Below are 27,076 nucleotides of genomic sequence, written 5' to 3'. Positions count from 1 at the left end.
TGGGGATGAACTGATCATGGCTTCAATTCTTGAAATGATTCTTGTAGATAAACTGATAGCTGTTTCAGTTCTTGAAACGAATGTTGGGAAATCTTGCGACAATATGAGTATTGAAATTGATTAATTAATCTTGAACTGAACATCTTGAACAACAAGACCCTGACGCAGCATGCCCTTGATAGGATCATTGATCAAGTTTCTCAACTACTTGAACTTCCTGAAAGATGAGTGCTTACTTGCAAATAAAATATTCATTCAAAAATGGAAATTTTAATGCAATGCTCAAAGAATATTTTTGAAATCAAAATCATTATTGGAATGATGTTATAAATGTAAGGCAAATGGAATCACTGGTCAAAAGACAATGGTTAAGACATTCAAAGTGAAAGATAAAGCAAAAATATAATATCAAAACAAATTATTGGCAAATCTCATGGGAGTCAGCTTACGCAACCTTGTTGTAGTATGCTTTCGAAATAAACCTTGATTCAATTAGGTCTTTTGAAGGTTGTAATATGGTCTGGTTTACAGTTTCAGAAATAAAGGATATAAGGATGAGCAAGTTGCCATGGGTAACTATGAAGAAACTAGAATGCTTAAATCAGTGACAAAGGCTGAAGAAAAAGATTTGGACACAGTGTTCATCATACATAAAATGGTGGATAGAAAAGAGATATTCACAATCAAAGTGTCCTTCTATTATTAGGAAAGTATGATAAAGAGGAAGTGTTTGTATCACAAGAAGATAAGCCTAGAAAGAAATTTTTCCAAGGAAGTTTTGAAATTTGAAAAAGTTATGCATTTGTTGAAGAAAGTTTATGTGACACACAAGAAGAACCTCGTCATCAACAAGGAATAAATCGGCGTGATCTTATCATCAAATGAAGTTGAATACATAGTTGCAGGGAGCAGTGGTTGGAAGTTACTCAGGATAAAGCAAATGTTGAAGGAGTATAATGTGGGATAAGATGTCATGACATTGGTATGGGATTCTTTCTCTAAAGTTTATGATGCAAATCATTTTGAAGAACTAAGGTGTGCCCTTGGTATTTGCATCTGTAAGGGTCTATAACAACCAATGCTAGGGAGTTATGTCAAAAGAGAAAAATTGTTTCTCTCCCCTAAGACCACTTTGGCATGAAAAATAAGGAGGACTCTTTTATTATCTCAAGTGTGGTATAATTGGGTTGTTGTTACAAGCAAGAAAATAGACATCTTACCTTATCCTGCTCACAAATTACAAATCTCTCTCTGATTCTTCCAAATCATCCGGACAACATGAATAAATATTCTGAAGATTCGTCTAAGCAATCAAGTTGGAACTTACTTGTCAAAAAAATTGAGGTTCCTAAGGATGTTGCTCATATGTTGGAGTCTTGGTTAAATAAGGCAAAGGAAGCTGGAGATGTTAGGAATAACATCACCATAGTTGAACCTTCTGGTGGAACATAGAGAAATAAGAAGCTTATGATCACAAATGTGAATCTTGATAAGATAAGAAAGATAAAAGTTGTTGTTGCAGAGTTAATGGAATCCAGTGATTCTAGTGATTCTGAGTCAGATGAGGACAACTTGAATTGGCTTTTGATCTGAAGATGTTGGAGTGTGGAGTCATCTACATGAAAATTAAAGGCTAGGTTGCAGTTGTTTTCAGCTCAGTTTATTGGGCAATTTTTATTCTATAAAGGCTTCATAGCTTCTTAATAAGTTTGTATAACTGAAACAATACTCGTGCATATTTTAATGTTGATTCTAAATATTCTACTCATGATATGGTTTTGTATGTACTAACATACTAACTTCTGCATGACTAACCTTTATCTGTTATTTTGGAGTACTAACTCTTTTCCAGTTTGTGGAAAAAAAAAGGGAGTAATGGTGTGATCTTTGTTAGTGCGACTAACTAACAGGTGCCCACATGCTGGAGCATCGCGTAAGACAGCTGGCCCTTTTAGTGAGCTTTTGTGTTAGTAGTATTTTGCATATTCTGATAGTAACTACTAACTATTTGTGTTATGCCTGACTAAGTATATGAATGATTGCATGTTGATAAATGTTAGTTGGTAGGATTGTATGTTACTAATCATATGTTGACCAGGTACATGCATGACTAAGTCTGTGAATAATTTCATGATTAATTATCTTTTTGGTTTGGAGAAACTAAATGGATGATGTTTAAGCATTTGATTGTTGATGCTACTGCCTTCTAGTGCTGCCGTTGGTGCTTAACTCTGACGATTGGCAAATGGCTACTGCTACTGATTGTATGCTCTGATAGTCCAGTGCTTTTACTTATTGTCACTTATTCTGGTCTAAATAAGTGATATATCTTAAAGAGTTTTTTTGCCATAATTTGCCAAAGGGGAAGATTGAAGTTCCTTGTGAATTGACTCTTAGAATTGGCTGCATTTTGCAAAACAGCAACATGGAGAAATGTTCAAAGGGTTCAAGATTTTTCTAGTTTGCTTAAGTTGTATGGAGATGAAGAAGGGACACATGTTGGACACGATATCGCAACATGTTGGTATGACATCTGAGCCTTGCGCAATAGGTCAATGCTGCAGTGATTTGGAAGATTCTCTAGGCAAAGAATGGATCAAATTTTATTGTTATTGGCTTAGCAATATGATTACGTGATTCTTTTTTTACAGTTGGAAGAAGATTGATTCATATTTAAATGGAGATTTAAATTTGAAATTAAATTAAAACAAATCATATTTTGTTAGAGAGATTTATGGAACAAATAATATCCATCAAATTATGCATTATTTTTGGACGAAATGAAATAAAATATCCATGAAGAAAAGCCCAGAATTATTATGCTATATAAGGAGCTCTAACATGCATTAGAATTAAAGTATTCATATTGAAAATTTTAGAGTGTTAGGTTTACAAGAGTCCTTTCTTCACCACACTATATTTCAGTAACTTGGCATAATTGTAGGTTTGTCTAGTTGAGTTGTAAATTCAACATCACTCATCTTATTGATTGAAGTTGATCAGTAGAATTTAGTGGTTAAAACCCAAACACTAAGGAGTTAGTGTTTGAGAAAAAAAAGGTGAGAGGATGTCTCATATTTATGGGGGGTCATAAATAGAAAGTCATAGGATAGTGTTAGGAAGAGGCATTGAACAACATAGAATTTGTTATTTCTTGTAAAACTAATTTTACTAAACTACTAATAATGAATTTGCTTTCTTGGGCTGGAAGCCAACCCTCTAGTCGTAGGTGCAGGTTTCATCGATCTGGGTTACCAATTGATTGTGTTATTTATTGCTTTTATGCACCATCATCTTGTACAGTTTGTGGTGATTCTGGTTTATCTTGTCGAACAAATTGTCAAGACATCGCGTGCGACATCTGTCCCTTAAGGAACTGAATTTCAAATACTATTGGAATTAAATTTTATTTCTTGGGTTGGAAGCCCCTCAGACGTAGCTGACGTTGCACTAAACTGAGTTACTAATTCCTTTGTGTTCTTTATTGCCTTTTGATTTAATTCTTAGTATCTCTCAATCTATTTTAATCTGTTACACATGTTGTCCCAAACATCGTGTCCAACATTTCTCATGCGAAGAACATAATTTCAAGAGGTGTTGCATTTGCGGCTTCAGAACTATATAAGGAGTAACTAAGACCATAGCCTCCCCAGCCGTTGGGCGGAGTGGAGCCTCCCTCATTCGATCTATAACGTTGGTTACAACAGCTGGCATGACAATGGCGTTGCATTTCAATGGACGAACAATTTTCTTTCGATGCCACCATGCGGCAGGGATGGATCGATGACTTATGCGAGGAAGAGATTGGAACTCTGAAAGAGAGAAGATCAAGGATCTGAGATCGTGGCAAAGAGATGGCGACTCTTTGTGAAAATTGATGAAATTAAGAAGTCAAATCCCATAGACGGCACCAATGTTTTGTACGGGAACCAGAGATAGGTGAAGATCGCGTGAACTTGAGTTCTGATGCAGTGGAGTGAGCTTCTGATTATGGCGGGAATGGAACTGCATGGTTAACACTCTAACGTTCAAGATAGAAAATGAATGAAATAGTACATTGAGTTTATGAATAAATAGATACCTTAAATGACGCACTTTGTGCTTTATATATGACGAGCAGTTATAACCGTCTCCATTATATCTGATGCCTTGTGTGGATGACCACTCGATCCAATTTAATGGAAAAAGGTGTGATGGAAATCAGGCTCACACGCCCTTAACTAGGACACAATCTCATCTATTATATGTCTTTTCCCGTGTGATGTTTGTTATTGTGCGTTTTGTCCTAGCGGCATAGAATGCTATTAAAGATTAAACTTATCCTTAGAATTCTTTTCTTGAATTAGAGTCTTGTTGTTTTGTATTGATACACTTCATATTTTAACTTTAAAAGATGAATGATGTGTTTCTAAAAGAAATATCAATATCAATAAGTATCATTTGAATTATTCGTTGCATATCGTGGCATTATTTCTTCTAACACACAAATTATCAAATTGTATTGACCATATATCTTATTCATGTGAGTGTAGTTGGCGATGCAACTGAATTAGTCAAAATACGGTGTTTATAAATATTGTTGACTTTTTTATAAAGAAAAACATTGTTTACTTCTTCAAAAGAATATCTTTCAATAAAAAATTGAAAAAATACAATTAAGTATACCAAGCTGGTTTTAACTATTAATTTTGTGTAGTTGATTCAATATTCTTTTATTCATGGTAAGGTACATACTAAAGTACTAATGACATAAATAGATTTATATTTCTTAACATCTTATGTATGAATCTCTATGTTTTTTTTTAGACAATATTCTTATTCTTAAATTCTTGATGCTGTTATTGTCAAGACTTTTTCTTTTTTAGTAAAAAAAGAAAAGCAGATACATTTGAATTTGAATTTGAATTTGAATATGTCATCAAAATTAAAGGTAAGGAGATGTTAAACACCAACTTGTTACATGCATTGAAGAGTCATATAATGTGTATGTACAACCGAAATGGATACTTCATAATTCATATTCTTGACTTTGAATTTTGAACAAGTTTCACTTTTCTACTGTATTATTCAACCAAGGTAAAGACTAAAGATAGAATGTTTTAGTTCAACATCTACATCATAAGTGTATGTTGGAAGCATTGAACATGACTACTTGTTTTTTTTTTTTTTAATTGAGGTGAAATTTTTTAGGGACATTTAATAATACAAATTCAGTGGTTAAATCAATTTTTTGGTAAAAAAAAGACCAAATACAGGGCCGGCCCAATGAATCATGAGGCCCTGTACTAATCTGAAAAAATAGCCTAAATTTAATAAAATATAATTAAAATTAACATATTAAATAAAAAAATATTTTAATTAAATGAAATACCAAAAATAAAATAGACCTACATTAAATTATTATATTAGTAGAATCAAAACTCAATTTTATTAAATAAAACAATTTTGAAATTAGTAATAAAAAGAACATTGCCAATTAGAATTCAAAATTAAGAATTAGAAATTAGCTTAAAAAAACTAAAGTAAACAAAATTATAAAATAACAATATTGATTTAAAGAGAGAAGACAAATCAGCATCACATAAACAAAGTTGGCAATATAATATACAAATAATACTATTATGTAAGATGTACTACTAGTCTACTGTACAAAAGCCTAAAGCCTAAAGCAACATCACGTGAACACCGCCAATAATATATATTATTTTATTTGTAAGTTGCAGTGTTGTACATAAAATTACAGACTAAAGTCACATTTCATCTTACTCTCACTTTCTTTTTCTTCTTCAATTCTATATCTATTTCAATTCATTTACCATTGCTGAAAAAATCAACTCTTTCATTTCCTTTTCTTCATATTTTTCTTTTTAATGATGAAAAAAAATGGGCCCCCCAAATTCCGAGGCCCAGTTCGGTAGCGCAGCCTGCGCCTGTGCAGGGCCGGCACTGACCAAATATATTAATTTTTTTTTTTGTCTAGTGGCTTAAATTTCACCATTTAAAAATGAATAAATATATTTAAATACTTTATAGATACTACTTAGTCCTTACACTACATGTCCTAAGATCAAGGAACAATAAATTGCATCGGTTGATTTTTATGATGATTTTTTTTGAACTCAAGATCAATTGTTAGAAATGACCATCAAGTTTGATGGCTAACCTTTTGGTTTTGTTTTTACCTTAAAGATTGGGGAATATGGTTGTTGATAGCACCACCCTACATGAGACATTTCATTGCATGTTTCAACTACAAATCGGCCCAAGGCTTCATCTACTCATAGAGACCAACCTCAGTAGGCTCTCACCACGAACAACATTATTGAGTTTTAACATTATTGAGACCAACCTTAACAAACTTTTGAGGTGGCACTTGTACTGAATTTGTAGTCATTTTAACTAAATCTTGTACTAATCTCATCACGAGGTCTCTTGAGGACTAATTTGTTAGCACAAATTAATTCGCAGTGAAAAATTTTGTTGACTAGGCATCCAATGTGTAGTGCAACATGACATTGATGAAAAAACTGTTTTTACAATTTGTATTATATTGTTTAGAGCGGGCTAATGACCAATAAAATCGGTTCAATATGAAGATTTAGTGATGAAAAAACTGTTTTTACAATTTGTATTATATTGTTTAGAGCGGGCTAATGACCAATAAAATCGGTTCAATATGAAGATTTAGTCCAAACATAGGCACCTATTTAGTCGATGAATAGGTAGATGTCTATATTGATGCACCACATTAGAGTAGATCATTGTCTTCATCTCAACCTTTGATGTATATCTAATAGTGTCCCGCATCTAGTGTTGTATCTATCGGTGGTGGTTCTAACTACCATCCCTATATAAATGTAATATTCTGTCACACCAATGTAAGATTCATTCACACACTTGTAAGTTCTATCTCTCTCTCATTTGTTGACTTGAGCGTTGAAGCGTTAACCTTGAAGGTACCCTTCTTCAGTCACTAGAGAGATTTACGACTGTGCCGAAATCCTTTTCAGGGTGGTCATCAACGACTTACTACTTACTTTGTGTTCTATATTCGAATAGTCGCGTCGTTTGAGGGAATCACCTTGTGATTCTCACGAATTCCCATAACACTCTCTCAATCTCTTTCGTGGGTCATTACGTTACCAAGTTTGGATCATTCTTAAACCTCTCTGAAACTATTTCTTGAGATTATCTCTAATAGTAGGATCCAAGGGAACTCAATCTACCATTCACCGCAATGTCATTCCCGCACCTAAGGTCAGATCAATGATCCAAATGCTCCAAGATATTACTGCGCTTGCTTGGACTCATACGAAAAAAGAGTTTCCATAATAGAAAGACGTCTCGATCTTGATCACTTCATCGGTGGTACCACGCCAATTCAAGCAAAAATTTACGTTTCACCTCTTATAACAATCTCATCCTCCATCACAATTCCACTCCTGTGAGCCAGATCTGCCACAGAACCTCCAACAAATCCAAATGGTATTCCAAATGAAGGTTCGAACAAGCTCGTAACGAACTTCTACAACTTAGTGAAACAACAAAATACAAATCTCATCAGTGAAATATTTCTCTATTTAGAAGAAAATCAGCAGAAAAAATTCTAAAATCGCAATTCAACAAGAGATGTTACAACATGGTCATGCCGTTGACACTTTAAGGGACTCTTTTGTAGATATTGTTTTACAACCAAAAAGAGCGCCATGGTTTCCAGAATGATGTCAACGCCTCCATCAAGGCTAATATTCTCCTTCTCGTGACTCAAAGAGAGGCAATAAAATCTACAACTGCCTGAGGATCGACATCCCAAGAAAACTTCCTCTCGTGGATCCCCTCATCATGCCTCTTCTCATCATAGAAAGAATCCACTTACCAAGCGTATTATTGACTACAAGATCCATAAATCACTATATAAACCATCAAAGTTGGATAATTACGAAGGAACCAAGGTCCTAGACAAACACGTTGAGCATGTTGACACTATATTTTATTATCACCATGTCAAGAGTATAGTGAAGTGCAAGTTGTTTGTTTTGACTCTTAAAAGAGATGCTATGAGGTGGTTTTAAACTTTGGAGGACGGATTCATTGAATCTTGGAAAAAGCTGTACAATGAGTTCACATCATAGTTTACTGCATGAAAATGTCAACCTAAGACGGTGGCAGATCTTAGTTGAATCCACCATAAGAAAAATGAAACCATCATAGATTATATTGGCATATTCATGAAGGTGGATGAAAAGGTAAGAAGAGCGAATGATAGTTTAAGTGTTGGATCTTTGAGAAAGGTTTGAGGTTGGACTGCATGCTCTTGGAGATGTTGGGTTCAAAAAGCGTGGTAAGCTTTCACGACTTCCTCACTTGATCTAAACCATACCTTAACTACAAGGAGAAAATGCTAACTGAAGACCTCGAAAGGAACAAGGCCTCAAGAAGTGGTGCACCTAGGAAGTAAAGGATAACATACGTCACGAGGACAGAGATAAACATAAAAGGGCCACATACTATTTTTTTAGTATATCCTGCTGAAAATTTTGAGGGAAATAATTCTATAAGAGTGTGCTAACAACAAGTTCAAAGAGGTCGGAGTGAAGTATCCCCATCTTGTGAAAAAGTCATCAGATATCGACAGGTCTAAATTCTTCTGATTCTACAAGAGCTACGAGCACGTCATTTGTCAATGCATTCATTTGAAGGATGAGGCCGAGGAATTGATTAAAAAGGGAAAACTTGGTAGATGTGCCAAGAACGAAGGAAGGAAAGATGACTACATGAGGCTCGGTGATTCCCCTTAAAATCCAAGAAAGTGGAGCAATCCCACAGAAGAAAATGTTATCCCTTCTAGAGTGAGAGACCCTCCAGGAAAATAATTGAGATCGCTGAAGGCACCCGTAATGAGAAAAATATCAAAGAAGAAAAATGGGAAATCTTGAGGGAAAGTTATTGTTCATAACATCAATCTTTAGGGGCTATCACTATATTTATTCCATCATAATGGGGTTCTCGTGCCCCAAGACACAATCCAAGGGCACCATGAAGGAAAAGATTGGAGAATTGACAGCGGAAGATAACAAGGGAGACAACCTAAGAGATGAGAAGTTGAAGTGACTCATTCTTGAATTCAAAGACAATGAGAAGGCGGCTGACATTCCTAATAAGATCTTTTCACTGCTATCTACAAAAATTTCCTCTTAAATTTTTTACTAATAATGAGTCTTGAGCTATTAAGACTCGACTTAGATCCTTTTACACCAATGTGAGATTTTATTTAATGATGAATTTTATTTCAAAGACCCAGATTAATAGTTAGAAATGACCATCAAGTTTGATGGTTAACTTTTGGGTTTATTTTTTACTTTAGGATCGGGGAATATGGTTGTTGATAGCACCCTACATGAGACATTTCATGGCATGTTTCAACAATAAACTCGGCCCAAGGCTTCATCCACTCATAGAGACCAACCTCTAAAGGTTCACCACTGTCCATGAACAACATTATTGAGTGCCGATTATTGAGCTCTAACATTATTGAGACCAACCTTTACCAACTTTTGAGGTGGCAATTTTACTGAATATGCAGTGATTTTAACTTAATCTCACATCAATCTCATCACAAGTCTCTTGAGGACTAATTTGTTAGCACTAATTTATTTTTAAGATTAATTTCATAGCCAAATTAATTTGTAGTGAGCTTTCTACGATATGTAATCAATGTGCAATATAATGGAAACACCGTTTTAAATAATACTTTACAATTTTTATGATAAAGATTTAATATTAATACCTAGCATGCAACAAGTTAATTTTTTTTTTTAGAGAACACTTTGATCTCTAGGATGAAAATTGAATTTGATAGAATTAATAATTGAATTTGATAGAATTAATTTTAAGATAAGTAATTTTAAAAATTACAACTTATTTTCATTAGTTCACTTGAAAAGATACAAATGATCCCCGAATCAATAGCATGGATCTCTTACGCACTACAGAAATTTTCATTTTTACTCCCTCTTCAATAAATGCACAACCAGAAGCACCCTATATTTTGAAAAAATTTGATTCCTTCCGTCGATGTATCTTTGGAAGCGTATAAAACCCTATATTTTAAAAAAATTTGATTCCTTCCGTCGATGTATCTTCGGAAGCGTATAAAACACAGTGAAAACAATCTATTGTCAAACCCTATCAAATCTTTCCATAAATATAACTACAAAAGATTTTTCTCAATTAATTGAGAATTTGAAATTTTCTCAATTCCGGAGATCCATCTACGGAAGCACGAGGGCAAATTTGTCAATTTGGTGATGCGCCTAAATGCTAAATGCTATAAGGTGGGGTGGGAAATTTTCTTATTTAAATTTCATACTATTTAATTCAATTGTTGCATAAAGTGAAATAATTGAGAGTAAGAAAAAAAAATACTTCCTAAAGAAAAATACAAGCATATTTTACATACAAACAAAAACATAACCGACAAACAAAATAATATATAAAATAATAGTTCAGCAAAAGAGTAGAATCAATTTGGTTGACAGGATAAACTACAAATATGAGCTTCAGGTCAAATCAATTTGCCATTTTAAGCCAAACACATATGTTACCATCAAAATGATCTTTATTGCCACAAACTGGATGCTAAATGATACATTTGTCCTGGGTGTTTTCTCATGATTGCATTCGAAATATACCCCTTCAAACTATTATTCATTGAAAACAACATAGCCATCATAACATTAAGTTTCAGGGGAAAAATCGTAATCGTAGCGGATAAGTTGTTGCTAATGACTGCGACGGCTGAGCTAATCAATAGCAAGTTATTACAAACCTACCTACATTTGAGTTTCTGGAAAAGTAAATTTCTTCCAAATAACCAACTACAACACATGACATTGACATGATCATAAAATAAAGATCATTTTCTAAGCTTTTCCTTCATCTTCTCAACAGCAGCCCTAAGAGTTCCTTCATCCTTGCAGAAAGTAAACCGGACTAGATTCTTTCCCTCTTCTGGATTCAAGTAAAACACACTGGTAGGAATTGCCGCCACTCCCACCTCCTTAACAAGATATTCGCAAAATGCAACATCATTTTCATGTCCAAAAGTGGTGTGATCTACAATCACAAAGTATGTTCCATTAGACGGGAATACCTTGAAGCCAACAGCCTTCAACCCTTCAACCAAAATAGCTCTCTTTGCCATATAATCCCTCTTCAGTTCAGTGTAATACGACTCTGGTGCTCTTAGAGCTACTGCAGCAGCCCGCTGCATTGGATTTGTGGTTGCGAAAGTGAGGTAAGCATGCGCCTGTCGCAGTCCCCATGATAAGTGTGGAGGTGCTATGGCCCAGCCGACTTTCCATCCAGTCAAAGAGAATGTCTTTCCTAACGAGTTCATTGTCACCGTCCGCTCAAACATTCCAGGCAAAGAAGCAATAGAAATGTGTTCCAAATCAAATGCCAACTTATCATAAACTTCATCACTGAACACCAAAACATCATTCTCGACGCAAACAGATGCAATGGCATTGAGCTCCTCTCGAGTGAACATCTTTCCAGTAGGATTGTGAGGGGTATTTAAAAGAATGGCACGGGTATTCTTTGAGACGGCAGACTTCAACTCTTCAATCGGGAGAGCAAAATCTGGAGGGCTCAAAGTAATTCCTTTCACTTTCGCACCAGCCATGGATAAAGTGGCTTCATAAGAATCATAAAAAGGAGAAAACACTATAACCTCATCACCGGGATTTATCAATCCTAAAATAGTTGCAGCAATTGCTTCTGTGCAACCAGACGTAACAGTAACTTCCTTTTCAGGGTCCACAACCAGTCCAGTATCTTTCTTGAACCTCTCAGCAATGGCAATGTTGAGGTCTGGAACTCCATAACCCCTTGCATACTGATTATTCCCATCTCTGATTGCCTGAATTGCTGCTTCCTTTACAAAATCCGGACCGTCGAAATTGGGAAAACCCTGACCAAGGTTTATGGCTCCATGTTTGATGGCAAGCATACTCATTTGGGTGAAAATTGTTGTTTTGAACTTTTCTAACCGCTTTGCAACCTAACAAACAAAATGACAGCAAACAGCATCTATTAGCAAATAGACCCTAAATTGGGGTTTTTTCCTCCCTATCTCATTCCTTCCATTTTCTTTCCTTTCTCCCCTAACTCCAAAACAAACCCTAAGTAATTAAGAAGTTAATATGAATAATCTCAAAGCAAATAAGTGAATTAAACAAACTAATGGAAGCTAAAAAAATCATTGCAGTGAAAAATCTCATCTATAAGAAGAACGAAACCCAAAAAATTGAGATGAACAGAAAATAAACAGTTACAACAAAAAGCGATTAAATATAATACAAAACAAGAGTCAATAATTTAACATGCAAACGAAATAATCGAGGGATCTGGAATGGATAAGAGAGAAATGGGCGAACCTGCAAAGGCGGAGTCTCGGTGGAAACGGTGGACATGGCGGCGGCAATGAGAGGTTTGGAGAAAGAGGGGGTGTTGAAATGATTAGAAAAGCGTAACAATTTGGGGGAGGGTATGAATCTGAAGAGGGAGTGTGTGGAGCAAGGGATGTTGTTATAGAGCTGCATAATACTATAGTATTAATAATTGGAATTTGATTCCTTTCTGACTAAATGTTTGGCCTTTACAGTGCCGTTTATGGTAAGGAAGCAGAGTATGAAACATAAAAATGTACTTTATGTTTTAACTAAATAAATTCATTTTCAATTTGATAATGTCAGATATTTTTATATTTTATTTAGTGGTGTTTTGGGGGAAGATATATGAAGGAATTAAATATTGTCAATTTGGTTTTATAATATGTTTTCAAAAAATTTGAATTAAATAGATATATAAGGAGTTGTTTGGAGGAGAAAATTCACTATGTGTATGAATCCAATAGATTTTTAAAGCATCATTACGCGTGAGTATTCAATTGAACTTATATTGAGTTTGATGAGAGAAGTCTATTTTAAAAGAGTTTATGTTTAACCAATTGTTAGTTGGTTTAGTGGTGATTGACGCTAGATTTGATAGGAAGAACCACGGTTTGATCCCCCACAACTGCGATCGAGAGGGAGATGTGTGAGTATTTCAGATGACTTTGTTTTGGCTACTTGTCTTTTCCTTCTAGCGATTTATTTCTTTGGATCCATCTTTAACATTTAGCTAACAACATACCTATATCAAAATTTTGTTAGGTAATACGATCAAATACATGAAAATGCATCCTATTTGCTTTCATTATGCATGATGAATGATAAAAATCTATGGTTTAGCATGCTTTTTACTATAGTCTCATAAGCCCTAGATATTTTTAACATCATACAATCAATAGTTAAGCTCTTACAAATTTCTATTTTCAAACCTAATGCTTATCCTATTGTAGTAGTTCAAGTAAACATGCATTTTCTCAACATAAGAGTATCAACAATAAAGCAATCATGTTATCTCTATTTGATTTCTAAGATAGGAACATAATGAAATTCATAAAAAAAGTTCTTATTGTTATATATAGAAAAATCATATAGAGATTCTGAAGTGGATTGACATACTTGAGTTATTCTATTTTAAGGTCACCGATCTTTTGAACAACCGTTAATGGAATCAAGTTCACACTAGCACCCAAGTCTATAAGTGCATTTCCAACTTTTATATCACCTATAGAAATAGGTAATATGACTACACTAGGATCTGCTTCATTTTATGGAAGAGTCTATTAGATATCCTCAAAGCTTTCCTCTTTCTTCATTTCCTCTTGAGGTTCTTTTATTTATTGACCTTTGGCAGCAACAATTTCATCTTTGTCAACACTGAATGAATGATAATACTCTTTTGAAAACATCTTTATGTTGATTAGCCAATTGCTTTGCCATTTGACCAATTTGTGTTCCAAGGTTTTTAATAGAAGCCTTGGTATTCTTCTAGTTGGTAACCGACATCTTCACAAACTGGTTAAATATATCCTCCAGCTTTGTTGATTTTTCTTGTGGAGGTGCTACAGTGTAGTTATGATTCAATTGCTTACTTGAAGGAGCAGTTTTTGACCTCCATCCTTGCTTGAAAATGTTCCTTTTGTAGTTATTCTTTGATATTTCCCAAGCCTTTGTTGATTTCCAACATAGTTGACTTCTTTATCAGTTGGAGGGGAAAACCCAGGAGGGTGATTGTCGCTACATAGCTCACATAATGAAATCTGCATGTGCTTTAATGTCTCATGCATTTCCTTCAATTAATGCTGGAGCTTTGACTAATACTTTATCAAATCATCTACTTTTTTTAACTTATTATGTGATAGAATTGCATAATTTGTGTTTAATTCAATGATGTTATTCTTTTGTTGATCAGGGTTCCTATTGTACTGACCTTGATCACTGAGTGACATTCGTTCAATTATCAAAATTACATCTTCTGCGCTTTTTGACATTAGAGAATCCCCAACAGTAGCATCTGGAAATAACTTATGGAGAGAATACCTTGATTGTTGTTTTAGTTTCCATAAACTTATAATGAGGAAAGAATTTATCCAAGAACTTTTTCTCCAGTGTGTTCAAGTTGGTCATCACTTGTGTTGGTTGTCACTTTGCCGATCAATGAATATAGAAACAACCTCATGAATACTGCATCTTCCTTAACTTCTAGATGTTCATCACTTATATTGGTTGATCAAAGTACCATTCTTTCGCTTTACCGATCAATGAATATGGAAACAACCTTATGAATACCGCCTCTTTCTCACCTTCTAGAGCTATGAATGTATAAGATAACTCATAGAATTGTGTAAGATGTGTCTATGGGCCTTCATGATCTAGTCCTGCAAAAGGATTAGCATCTCATGTTGGTGGACATTCCTTTATGATCTAGTTATGTGATCTAGTCATCTCGAATTGTTGTGGCACGACATTCTACTGTGAGTGCACTATCCTATTAGAGATATTTTGTATGATATCAAAACTAGGAAAACTTTAGCATTTGTGTATATTGGATTCTATCTCTGAGTCTTAATATGCATCTTAATATTAGGAAGCTTAAAATGCATTTAGAATAGGTTTTATGCATTAAAAACATATTTTTATATGAAAACAAGTCTATGTGTTGACACATACGATTTATGAGTCGACACATGTGCATGCATTTTAAAGCCTGTAGGCTCTATTTGCATGTGTCAACACATACTGTAGATTCTGTGTGCATGTGTCGACACATGTACTTGCTTTTAAAGCCTGTAACTTCTGCTTGCATAAGTAGACTAATAAGGCTCTTAAGGTTGACATATAGCAGAAAATTTATTGATATGAGTCAACTCATGACAAACACGTGCCAAAATGAGTCAGAACATGACTTACATGTGTCAACACATGTGTAAATTATTATTTTTTTTTTGAAATTTTGCATTCTTTTCTAAACCTCTAGTTTTCCTTTTGCCTCCAACTTGCACACATATAAATACCTCATACATACATCATTTCAAAATGATGAAACCATAAACATAGAAAGAGTTCTCTTCATCTTCAACCTCACATCTATGCATACACAAAAATAAATTACACATAATCATTCTTTGTTTGGGTGCCATCTAAATTAGGTTGATAACGTCCAACTTAGGTTGTTGAATTGTAAATTGGGTTGAGAATATTTTGGGGTCTCATTGGGAAAAACTGTGAGGGTTTGTCCTCAAATATCAAGGTGTTGATTTGGGGTTTCGCACAAGACTTCGCAATTCGGATTCAGCTGAGTGAAAGCTTCGAAAAAGGTGGTTCTGTCAAGGAGTAGCGGTAATTGGAGGATCGTTTGGGAGTCACGATAATTCACACTTGGATTCTTTCGAGTGAAAGCTTTGAAGAAAGTGGTTCTGTCGAAAAAGTAGCGATAACTGGTGGATTAATTGGTATCATCGGGTTCTTGATCGAGCTCAAGATCAAGGGAAGAGAATGAGTTAGGATCAACAACAAACATAGGGTTTGTAGGGTTGAATTTCTACATTTCTCTTGTAAATAAATTTTGCAATTTACTATCACAATTCTGTTTGGAATTGGGGGCAACGTAGCCATAGCGAGGACGATTGATGAAATGCCTAAACAAGTCCTTGTGTCCCCTCTCTCTATCTATCTCTCTCATTTACTTTCAACAGAAAATTGTTGAATTCGGTAATTGTGATTTCAATTTTGATTAGATAGATTCTTTATCATTTCAAAACTGTTTTGTTGTGTTCATTACAATCCTTGTGATTGTAATTGGATTTCAAATCAACAGAACTATAAGAAAATTCTGATCAAAATTGATTGCAAATTAAGTGTTCGATAAATTGCTTCTCTAAGTTTTTGTTTAATCATTTCATTAGAAATAAATTACTTGCGTGTTTAAATTCAAACATATTTTGGTGATTGTTGAAATATATTGATTCAATTGCTTTTCATTATCAATGCAATCTTAATGGTTTTAACGCATATCCGAGTTTTTTGATAGCGGTTTGGATTAGACAAATTGTTTTGTGCATTTTCCGCTATCCATAGTTAAAACGTTTTAAAACAGTATTTTCACCAAGTATTTTTAATTGCGGATCTATTCACCCCTTCTAGATAAGTTGCCTTCGTCTAACATCTTCAATGTTTGATGTTATCATTTCCAAGGTCTGACATGGTTTCTAGTTTGAAATAGAAGACTCTTCTAGGTCTTATCTTTAGGCTAATAATTTTTCTTTTCTTGTTTTGTTGTTGTTTCTATGTGTGGTTTGTTCTATTTTAGGATCAAACAAAAGTTGCTCTTCAAAAGCCTTTCTTCACATAAAAAAAATATATCAACAGACTAGCATGTTAGTAGACTAGTGACTATAAACAAAATATGCACAAATATATAGTTATAAGCAAAATAATTAAAATAATATAACCAATTGCAATGTCTTTAAAAACTAACACCATTCCTCGACAATGTCACCATTTTGTTGCAAGTGTAGAAGCAAGTACAACTTTCATCATCTCCATAGGGGATGGATGTGTTTCAAAGGCATTCAATATTTTCTATAATTTTAAGGATGATTTATCAAATGTTGATTGTTTGTGAAATTTTGAAATGGCTTAAAGTAAAATAAAAGAAAGTAAATTGAACTTTGGTGTTTAATAGTTGAGAAAACTTCTTGGTGTTTAATAGTTATACTAACTCACTTACAAGTTGTCTTTGTCGCCTTTCGTTGATTGGTGCGCCTCTAAAGCTTGTTTAGCAAGCAAACCCTTCCTTGTCCTTGAAGTAACTTATTCTTAAAGTCACACCTGCCTTACCTTGTGTAGTGCGCTTGATACTACGCTAAGCAAGTTTTTTGCTTAGCTTTAAAGTTACTTGCCTCTTTAAGTCTTCTTTTACGCCATAGAACGCTTAGCGAGCTTTGGTTGTTGGAATAATGTGCTTTTTGGCTGATTTTGATGTTTTCTTGATTGTTTTTACTCGTACTTAGTGAATACACAGCTAAAAATTTCATACAGACGTTTTATTGATAAATTGAGGGTTTTTTCTTTGATTACTTGCAAAATAAGTTAATAAATGCTTATTTATTAACGTATTTTCGGCACTTATCAATAATGAGCATGAGTAGGGGTTTGAAATTGTTGATTAAAACAATGATAACAAACTGAAGCAGTGTGGCCAAAATTATAATAAACCTAACACTGATGAAGCGTCTCCCTTCACGTCCTTGACCTTCTCTTATTCCTCTTCTATGAGAGAAGCCTTCTCCATAGGAGTTTTTAAAAGGTACAATTGATTCATCAGAGGTAGAAGCAAGGATATTAGAATGAGAAGAATCATTGGAGGAGAGAATATCAACTTGTGGTTTAGACTGTGTAAGATTAATGGATGCTACATCAAGTTGCACCTTCTTGTTGAACTTTGAGAGGCGCATATCATGCACAATTAGTAGAGCTTCAACTTTTTGAGTTGAATTATCTCAAATTTTCTCTCTATGACATAGAGGACATATCCATAGTCCAAAAAAAGACCTTCGAGAATGATGTCAATGTGTTGCTAAGATGGAATAGGATCTCCAACTGAGGCTAGAGAAAAATGTTTGACTCACCGATATATATTCATTGATACTACGATCATCTAAGGTTGTAGCACACAATCATGAGCTTAGTTGATGTACACGAGCACGAGTCAATTTCCAAAAATGATCATGAATACAAGATCACAGTTGAGATGCGTGAACACATCCAAGAATACGAGTCATCAGTGAATTGGAAATTGTTGACTGAAGTCATGACAATAGACATTAATCTTGCTGTGTCCAAGCTTGAAAACAAGAAATTTCAACAAGCGTACTAGTGATTGCATCATTGGAGAGACGATATGAAATTTCACATTAAAGAAGAAAATCTTGGAGATTATGAATATTAAATATTGGCCGAATTCGTTGACACCAAACAAGGACGTTTGTTTTTATCAAACTTCTCTGAGAACTTCAACTGAAACATGACGATATTTGCTTTGGAAGATGATTCTGAAGGCCGTGGTGGCGGAAGTGGCAGTGGAGGAGGAAACTAAGACAATTCTATCATGATCGAAACCGGGGTTCTATGATACCATTTTAAAAATGATGAAAGAGAGAGAATTGTTCACCTCCTAATTGCAACGGTAATGTTTTCGTTTATTGTGACAAACAATTAAATGAGTTAGAAAGCTACCAGCAGATTTTTTTCTTACATTTGCAATGACTAGTTGAGATGTAACCGAACTTACTTATAGCTTTGAAGGCTAAAAGGAATGATCATCCAATATTCACACAATCAATTATCTCTCTGTAACAAATCCGATCCTTTCCTCTAGTACCTCTTCATTGAATGGCTTTCTGGTATTATTGCGACTCGGGGGTTAGAACTGTGGAATTATCAGAGCTTGAAAAACGTTCACTAACTGGCTCTAAATAATATATAAACTCTATTTCCATAGTAATCCTGTAATACATGCTAAGTACAACATTCAATTATAAGTGCAATACAACAGCAAAGCAATAAGAAAGGAGCTAGAACTATAGAAAAACAAGTTCAAACTATTGATGATGCACTGAGTTTGTACTCCTATGTTGTGAAAAACGATACCAATAACAAAGTATAATAGGGAATTAGGGAAGAGAATAAGAACACAAGAATTGGTTATAACTGCTATTCTTTCACTTTCTCTTAAAACAAGATTACAAGTTTACAAGAATAACAAATAACCTCTCTCACTCTAAATTAGGATTTGCAGCTTAGCAATGATGAGAGACTAGTATGCTATTTATAATAAAACCTAACATACTAACTAATGGGCTTTTTCCACAAGGCCCATTACACAAGTCAACTTAATAAACAAGCTAACTTAACAAATTAGGGTTTAAACACTAAAACCTAATTTAACATGCTAACAACCCTAGCATCTTCGACACAAGCATGTGAACAACCTTCGACTTCATGCTTAACCCTGTCGAACCAAGAAGCTACCCTTCGGCCATACTAGAGTTCGATCCAAAATCTCACAAATCTCCACCTTGGATCTAACTCTACAACATCAAGGGAACAAACTAGCTTTCTTCATGCAGCTTTATCAACTGCATACAGTGGAAAAACTTGCAACTCGACAATGTCTTGGTGATCATATCAGCAGCATTGTCTTCAGTCGAAACCTTCAGCACTTGGACTTTTCCACGCTCGATTACTCCTCTGACGAAATGCAGCCTCACATCAATGTGCTTAGTTCGCTCATGATAGGCTGAATTCTTCGACAGGTGTATTGCACTTTGACTATCACATTTAACAGTGATACCTCGACCTTGAAGTTTCAGCTCCTTCGCAAAACCTTCAAGCCACAATGCTTCTTTCACAGCTTCAGTTAATGCAATGTACTCCGCTTCAGTGGTTGATAGAGCAACAACCTTCTGAAGTGTTGCTTTCCAACTAATTGCTGTGCCAAACATAGTGAAAACATATTCAGAAATAGATTTCCTGGAATCCATACAACCTGCATAATCAGAGTCGACATATCCTTCGATTACTGCTTTACCATCTTCACCCAAGGCTCCACCATAAATTAGGACTCTATTCAGAGACCCATTTATGTACCTTAAAATCCACTTCAATGCTTGCCAGTGAGCCTTTCCAGGACTCGCCATGTACCTGCTTACAAGACTTACTGCGTATGCTATGTCGGGTCTAGTACAAACCATAGCATACATCAAAGAACCAACTATATTAGCATATGGGATGCTATTCATATAGGCTCTTTCCACATCAGTACTGGGACACTGATCAATACTCAGCTTGAATTGAGGGTTTGTTGGAGTCACAACTGGCTTCGAATTCGACATACCAAACTTTTCAAGAATCTTCCGTAGATATGCCTCTTGAGATAGGCATAACTTCGACTTCTTTCTATCTCTTCGAATGTCAATTCCAAGAATCCTGGAAGCAGCTCCTAGATCCTTCATATCGAACTCCTTATTGAGTTCAGCCTTCACCCTCATCACAACTTCGACACTGTTGCTTGCTATGAGAATATCATCCACATAAAGCAACAAAATAACAAATGAATTACCAGGTCGAAATCTGAAGTAAACGCAGTGGTCGAACTGACTTCTAATGAAACTTATGCGTGCCATGAACTTGTCGAATCTCCTATTCCACTGTCGAGGAGATTGTTTCAGACCATACAAAGATCTCTTTAACTTGCACATATAATCTTCCTTCCCCTTTTCGACATACCCTTCAGGTTGCCTCATCAGGATCGTTTCATCTAGATCACCATACAAGAACGCAGTCTTCACATCCATCTGTTCTAGTTCAAGATCGAACTGTGCCACCATGGCAAGCAACATTCGAATGGACCTATGCTTCACAACAGGAGAAAACACATCATTGAAGTCGACACCTTCTTTCTGAGTGAAACCCCTTGCAACTAACCTTGCCTTGTATCTTTTCGACGTCACTCCTTCAATTCCTTCCTTAACTTTGAAAATCCATTTACAGCTGACTAACCTTGCCCCAACAGGTTTCTTGATCAGTTCCCAAGTATGATTATCATGAAGAGATTTCATCTCATCATCCATGGCCTTCAGCCATTCAGTCTTATTTCGACTCCTCATAACTTCCTTATAGTCTCTAGGTTCTTCGTCTAGAACCTCACTTGCAGAGATTAAGGCATAAGCTATAAGATCTGCATATCCAAGTCTCTGAGGTGGCTTGATGACTCTTCTCGACCTATCTCTCGACAATAGGTAGTCATCGTCAGTTTCCTCAACTTCAGCATCTTCTGCTTCTTCTTCGACTTCATCTGGGATATGCAATTCAGCATCAACATGCTCCACCTCAACAGGAATCTCTACCTGTTCCAGCTCTTCGTCAGATGTTTTTGTACTTCGACCAACATCATCAGTTTTCTTAAAAGCCATTTCAACTTCATTGAAAACTACATCTCGACTGGTGATACACCTCCTGTGACCTGGCTCTAGGCACCATAGCCTATAAGCTTTGACTCCTTCAGGGTATCCCATGAACATGCATTTCAGAGCTCTAGGTTCGACCTTGTCTTGCCTAATGTGAGCATAGGCTACGCAGCCAAATACTCTCAGTTTGTCGAGATCTGGTGGATGTCCCGACCAAACTTCTTTAGGTGTCTTCATATCTAACGCTGTCGAAGGACATCTGTTTATCAGATATGTTGCTGTCGAAACAGCCTCAGCCTAGAACACCTTTGTTAACCCCGCACTAGTCAACATGCATCTGACTCTCTCCAAAATAGTTCGATTAAACCTTTCAGCCAAACCATTTTGCTGTGGAGTACCTGCAGTAATTCTATGCCTTGCAATACCAGAGGCAGCACAAAAACTGTCGAATGCCTCATTGCAAAATTCAAGGCCATTGTCGGTTCTCAACCTCTTGACCTTTCTGCCAGTCTGATTTTCAACCAGAGTCTTCCAACTTTTGAAATTCTCAAAAGTTTCATCCTTAGTCTTCTGGATGAATACCCATAATTTTCTGGAATAATCATCTACTATGGATAGAAAATACCTTGCTCCTGAATGTGATGGACACCTTGCAGGCCCCCAAAGATCAGCATGGATGTAATCAAGGGATCCATGTGTTCTTTGTTTGCCTTTGTTGAACTTCACTCTGCAAGATTTTCCAAGTACACAGGGTTCACAAAACTTCAGCTTTTCGACTTTGTCTCCACCAAGCAGATTTTGTTTCCCTAATTCGACCAGACCCCTTTCACTGACATGGCCCAATCTCATGTGCCAGATTTCTGTTTTCGACAAAGGTTTCGTGGATGCAACATTTGTCGAACCACTTCCTCAAGGGTATACAAGCCTTGTTTCTTCACGCCTCTCAAGACTTCCTTCGAACCCTTCATGACTCTTAGGATACTTTTCTCTCCTTGGAAAACATATCCTTTCTTGTCGAATTCACCAAGAGAAAGCAGATTTCTCTTCAAATCAGGAACATACCTGACTTCAGTCAACAACCTTATTGACTCATCATGGAGCTTGAATCTCACAGATCCAACACCTGCAATCTTGCAAGCCTTGTTGTTTCCCAGCAATACTGATCCACCATCTTGATCACATAATTCCTCGAACAAGTCTTTGTTTGGAGTCATGTGCCAAGTGCAACCTGAATCCATAATCCACTCCTTCTTAGAGTCACTGCTTGAAACCACAAGAACATCAGATGATTCGAAATCATCTTGAACAATGGCAGCGTTGCCATTATCCTTTCCTCCATGATATTTCAAGCGTTCAGGGCACACCTTTCTTGTGTGACCCTCCTTCTTACAATGGTAGCATCGAATGCCAGATGCTTCGCCACTATAAGTCTTCGACTGGCTTTTGCCTTTCTTCTTGTCGAACTTACCATCCTTTCGTAAGAGTTTTCCTTTAACGGCCAAACCTTCGCCAACAGTCGAAGGTTTATGCTCCTTTCGTTCATTCAAGTCCTTAGAGTACAAGGCTGATTGAACTTCTTCAAACGTCAGGGACTCCCTTCCATACAAGAGAGTTTCTTTGAAGTGAGCATGTGATCGAGGCAAAGAACACAATAGTAACAGCGCTTGATCTTCATCATCGATCTTCACATCAATATTTTCAAGATCAAGAATCAGCTTGTTGAACATATCCAACTGCTCAGCCAATACTTTGTCTTCAATCATCTTGAATGAATACAAAGCTTGCTTCAGGTAGAGTCGATTTACCAACGATTTGGTCATATACAAACTTTCAAGTTTCACCCATAACCCTGATGCCGTCGTCTCCTTTGATACCTGCCGGAGAACCTTATCACCAAGGCTCAACAGAATTGCGCTGTGTGCTTTCTCGATCATAGTTGTCTTCTCCGCTGCCGTTAATGCAGCATTCATGGCTGCCTCTCCCTTCAACGCTTCCAAACAACCCTGCTGAACCAGTAGGGCTTTCATCTTCAAGCGCCACAGACCGAAATCATTCACTCCGGTGAACTTTTCAATCTCATACTTTGTTGAAGGCATCTTCTCCACGCTCACCGCACCAATTTGTTGTGAAAAACGATACCAATAACAAAGTATAATAGGGAATTAGGGAAGAGAATAAGAACACAAGAATTGGTTATAACTGCTATTCTTTCACTTTCTCTTAAAACAAGATTACAAGTTTACAAGAATAACAAATAACCTCTCTCACCCTAAATTAGGATTTGCAGCTTTTCAATGATGAGAGACTAGTATGCTATTTATAATAAAACCTAACATACTAACTAATGGGCTTTTTCCACAAGGCCCATTACACAAGTCAACTTAATAAACAAGCTAACTTAACAAATTAGGGTTTAAACACTAAAACCTAATTTAACATGCTAACAACCCTAGCATCTTCGACACAAGCATGTGAACAACTTTCGACTTCATGCTTAACCCTGTCGAACCAAGAAGCTACCCTTCGGCCATACTAGAGTTCGATCCAAAATCTCACATCCTACATAACAAAACAACAGCACATACCCATCAAGGCTTTTGGGAATTTTGAAAGGAAAATGTCCTTATTTAGATATGTATCACATGACCCGATCACGCATAAAGATTATTTTTTAAGCCTCTCCTTCATCCTCTCAACAGCGGTCTTAAGAGTTTCCTCGTCCTTGCAGAAAGTGAATCTGACTAAATTCTTCCCCTCTTCTTGATTCAAGTAAAACACACTGCAAGGTATCGCCGCCACCCCAATCTCCTTAATTAGATATTCACAAAACGCAACATCATTTTCAAATCCAAAAGGGGTGTGATCTACAAGCACGAAGAAGGTTCCATTGGATGGGAAAACCTTGAATCCAACACTCTTCAAACCTTCCACCAAAATAGTTCTCTTTGCTATATAATCCCTCTTTAGATCCGCATAATAAGAATCGGGCGCTCGAAGAGCTGCTACAGCACCACACTGCAAAGGATTTGCAATTGAGAAGTTAATAAACGTGTGCGCCTGTCGCACTCCCCAAGTTAAGTGTTCCGGTGCTATGGCCCATCCAACCTTCCATCCTGTCAACGAGAATGTCTTCCCCAACGAGTTCATTGTCACCGTCCGATCAAACATTCCAGGCAAAGAAGCAATCGAAACATGTTCCGTATCAAATGCCAACTTATGATAAACTTCATCAGTAAAAACCAAGACATCATTCTCAATGCAAAGAGATGCAATGGTATAAAGCTCCTCTCTAGTGAACACCTTTCCTGTAGGATTGTGAGGAGTATTTATAACAACTGCACGAGTGTTCTTTGAGATGACGGACTTCAACTCTTCAATCGGGACAGCAAAATCCGGAGGGCGCAGCGTTATGCTTTTAATATTCGCACCAGCCATGGATAAAGTGGCAATATAAGAATCATAAAAAGGAGCAAACAGAATAACCTCATCACCAGGATCTATTAAACCTAATACAGTTGCAGCAATTGCTTCTGTGCAACCAGATGTAACGGTAACTTCCTTTTCAGGGTCTACTACGAGTCCAGAATCTTTCTTGAACCTCTCAGCGATGGCAATATTGAGATCTGGAATTCCATAACCCCTGGCATACTGATTTTTCCCATCCCTGATTGCTTGAATTGCTGCTTCCTTTACAAAATCTGGACCATCAAAGTTGGGAAAACCCTGACCTAGGTTAACAGCTCCATGTTTGATTGCGAGGATACTTATTTGGGTGAAAATTGTTGGTTTGAACTTCTCTAACCGCTTTGCAATCTAACAAACAAATGACCAAAAAAACATCGAGTAAACCACCAAATTAGTCATTGACTTCGTAGAGAATTCTTAAATAGGTTGTTGATATCATCATGAATATTTCAGAGGTATCTGACTCTACAAATAGGTTGTGGATCCCAAACACAAGGACTCAAGATACTAAGGAACCACCTCTCTGACAAAAGATGAGAAACCATCAAAAGAGCACCAACAAAAACCAAAATCCAGAACCTATCTTAAAATCAAGATCAAGATGAACACTCGATCCGCTATAGAAATAAAACAATTAATATTAAACTCACTTTTGACTAAAAATCACTTTTGTCAAAAGAGAACCAAACATATACTAGGAACAATAAAGTTCTTTGTCTGCAGTTATTTTGGTCAATGATATATCGGGTAAACATTAGAACTAATTTTTCTTCCTTCCATAAATCCTCCCTCTTATAAGATTCAACAAGATAAAAGAATTAAGCTAGCATCATCAAATAGACCTTAAGGTAATAAGCAAATAGACCGTAATGGAAATGAACAAAATGTATAGAAAACAATAGACAATTACAATTATAAAGAGAAATAGAGGGATGTGAAAGGGGAGAAGATGAACCTGCAAAGGATGGGTTGGAGTGTGATTGTGAGTGGACATGGATGCGGCAATGAAAGAAATGAGAATTGTTGGATTTGTGTTGTAGAGATAATGCTCTGTGAAGATGAATATGAAGAGTGAATGTGAGTGTGTGCAGGATGAGGTGTAGTAGGAGTATTATAAAATATGTTTAATTTACATCTGACTTTATGTTATTCGTGTTGATGTCACAGTGCAGTCTCTTTACTCTACCTAGTAGCAGAGAGTGCAAGATTAAAATAATCTCAGCGTTTCATGACTGTTTGTCAATGTTAGTTTTTTTAGATCATGCTAATAAATGTTGTGCGGTAATTTTAATACCACGTGATTTACTAGAAAATATGATGATCTGACAAAAAATTATCTTTTGTTGCATGCTTAATTTCATATGGGAAAATTAAAAAAAAAACTTTGGAGACATGCATTTTAAAATTAAGAATGAAGACAGATATGGGTCAACGTCAGGGTTAAGGAAAGTTAAATCCAATTATGATTAGATTCGATCAGTTTAAGAATAAGCATTGCATGTCTAATACTCCAATCTACTTAATGTAAATTCAAGGGTGTAATGTAGAAGTTAAAGGTATCACATCTAGCAGCGAAAGAGGATACTAAGGTATCTGAAAGAAACTCTCGACTATGGCATTTTGTTTCCTGCAGGTAATAAAGGAAATGAATGCAAGTTAGTAGATTACACCGACTCAAGTTGGTGTAGTGATTTTGAGGATTAAAAAATTCACAGCTGGTTATGTGTTTATGCTAGGTGGTGCACCAGTTGCTTGGAGTTCGAAAAAAGAACTAGTAATGGTAGTCTTATCATGTGAAGCAGAGTACATAACTGCTTCTCTTTGTGCATGTCAAGCAACATGGATGGTGAAATCTGGTCGGAGAGATTACAACAAAAGATCATGGGGCAATTACCATGAAGATCGACAACATGTCAACTATCAATCTGGCGAAGAACCGATAGCACATGACAAAAGCAAGCACATCGAAATGAGGTTTCATTGTCTTCCAAAGCAGGTAGCTAAAGGAAAGATGAATTTGGAATATTGTAGAACTGAGAATCATATTCCAGATATCACGACGATGGGTGTGCAGGACAAAGTGTTCATAAGACTAAGAGCTATGATGAATGTAGATAGGTTAGACATAATGAATTAGGTAGTGTGTTGAGATTGTAATTCCTTGTGTCGAAGCAGGTTGCTCGACAAAAG

At 36.0% G+C, this 27,076-nt stretch overlaps 1 protein-coding gene across 4 annotated transcripts; it reads right to left on the bottom strand.

Moving 5' to 3' along the window:
* Nucleotides 1-10,493: 10,493 nt before the first annotated feature.
* On the bottom strand, nucleotides 10,494-25,997 carry LOC131627388 (uncharacterized). Of its 4 annotated transcripts, XR_009291436.1 has the most exons (3): nucleotides 25,842-25,997; nucleotides 23,978-25,234; nucleotides 13,205-19,079 (listed from the first exon to the last, which is right to left on the bottom strand). XR_009291436.1 is itself a non-coding variant. In XM_058898245.1 (2 exons), exons 1-2 carry the CDS (start codon nucleotides 25,878-25,880, stop codon nucleotides 10,916-10,918), a joined length of 1,188 nt encoding a protein of 395 aa, XP_058754228.1. In that variant the 5' UTR covers nucleotides 25,881-25,980; the 3' UTR covers nucleotides 10,494-10,915. The 4 variants fall into 4 exon arrangements, 3 of the variants coding, with proteins under 3 accessions (XP_058754228.1, XP_058754226.1, XP_058754227.1); XM_058898245.1 differs by lacking the exons at nucleotides 13,205-19,079; nucleotides 23,978-25,234 and adding an exon at nucleotides 10,494-12,064 and having other exon boundaries at nucleotides 25,842-25,980; XM_058898243.1 differs by lacking the exons at nucleotides 13,205-19,079; nucleotides 23,978-25,234; nucleotides 25,842-25,997 and adding exons at nucleotides 10,494-12,064; nucleotides 12,441-12,696.
* Between the last annotated feature and the right edge of the window lie 1,079 nt (nucleotides 25,998-27,076).

The sequence above is a fragment of the Vicia villosa genome, unplaced genomic scaffold (genome assembly GCF_029867415.1).
Source record: "Vicia villosa cultivar HV-30 ecotype Madison, WI unplaced genomic scaffold, Vvil1.0 ctg.000359F_1_1, whole genome shotgun sequence".
Classification (NCBI taxonomy): domain Eukaryota; kingdom Viridiplantae; phylum Streptophyta; class Magnoliopsida; order Fabales; family Fabaceae; genus Vicia; species Vicia villosa.
The sequence above is the reverse complement of the archived record's forward strand: the minus strand, read 5'-3'. Positions and strand labels throughout refer to the sequence as shown.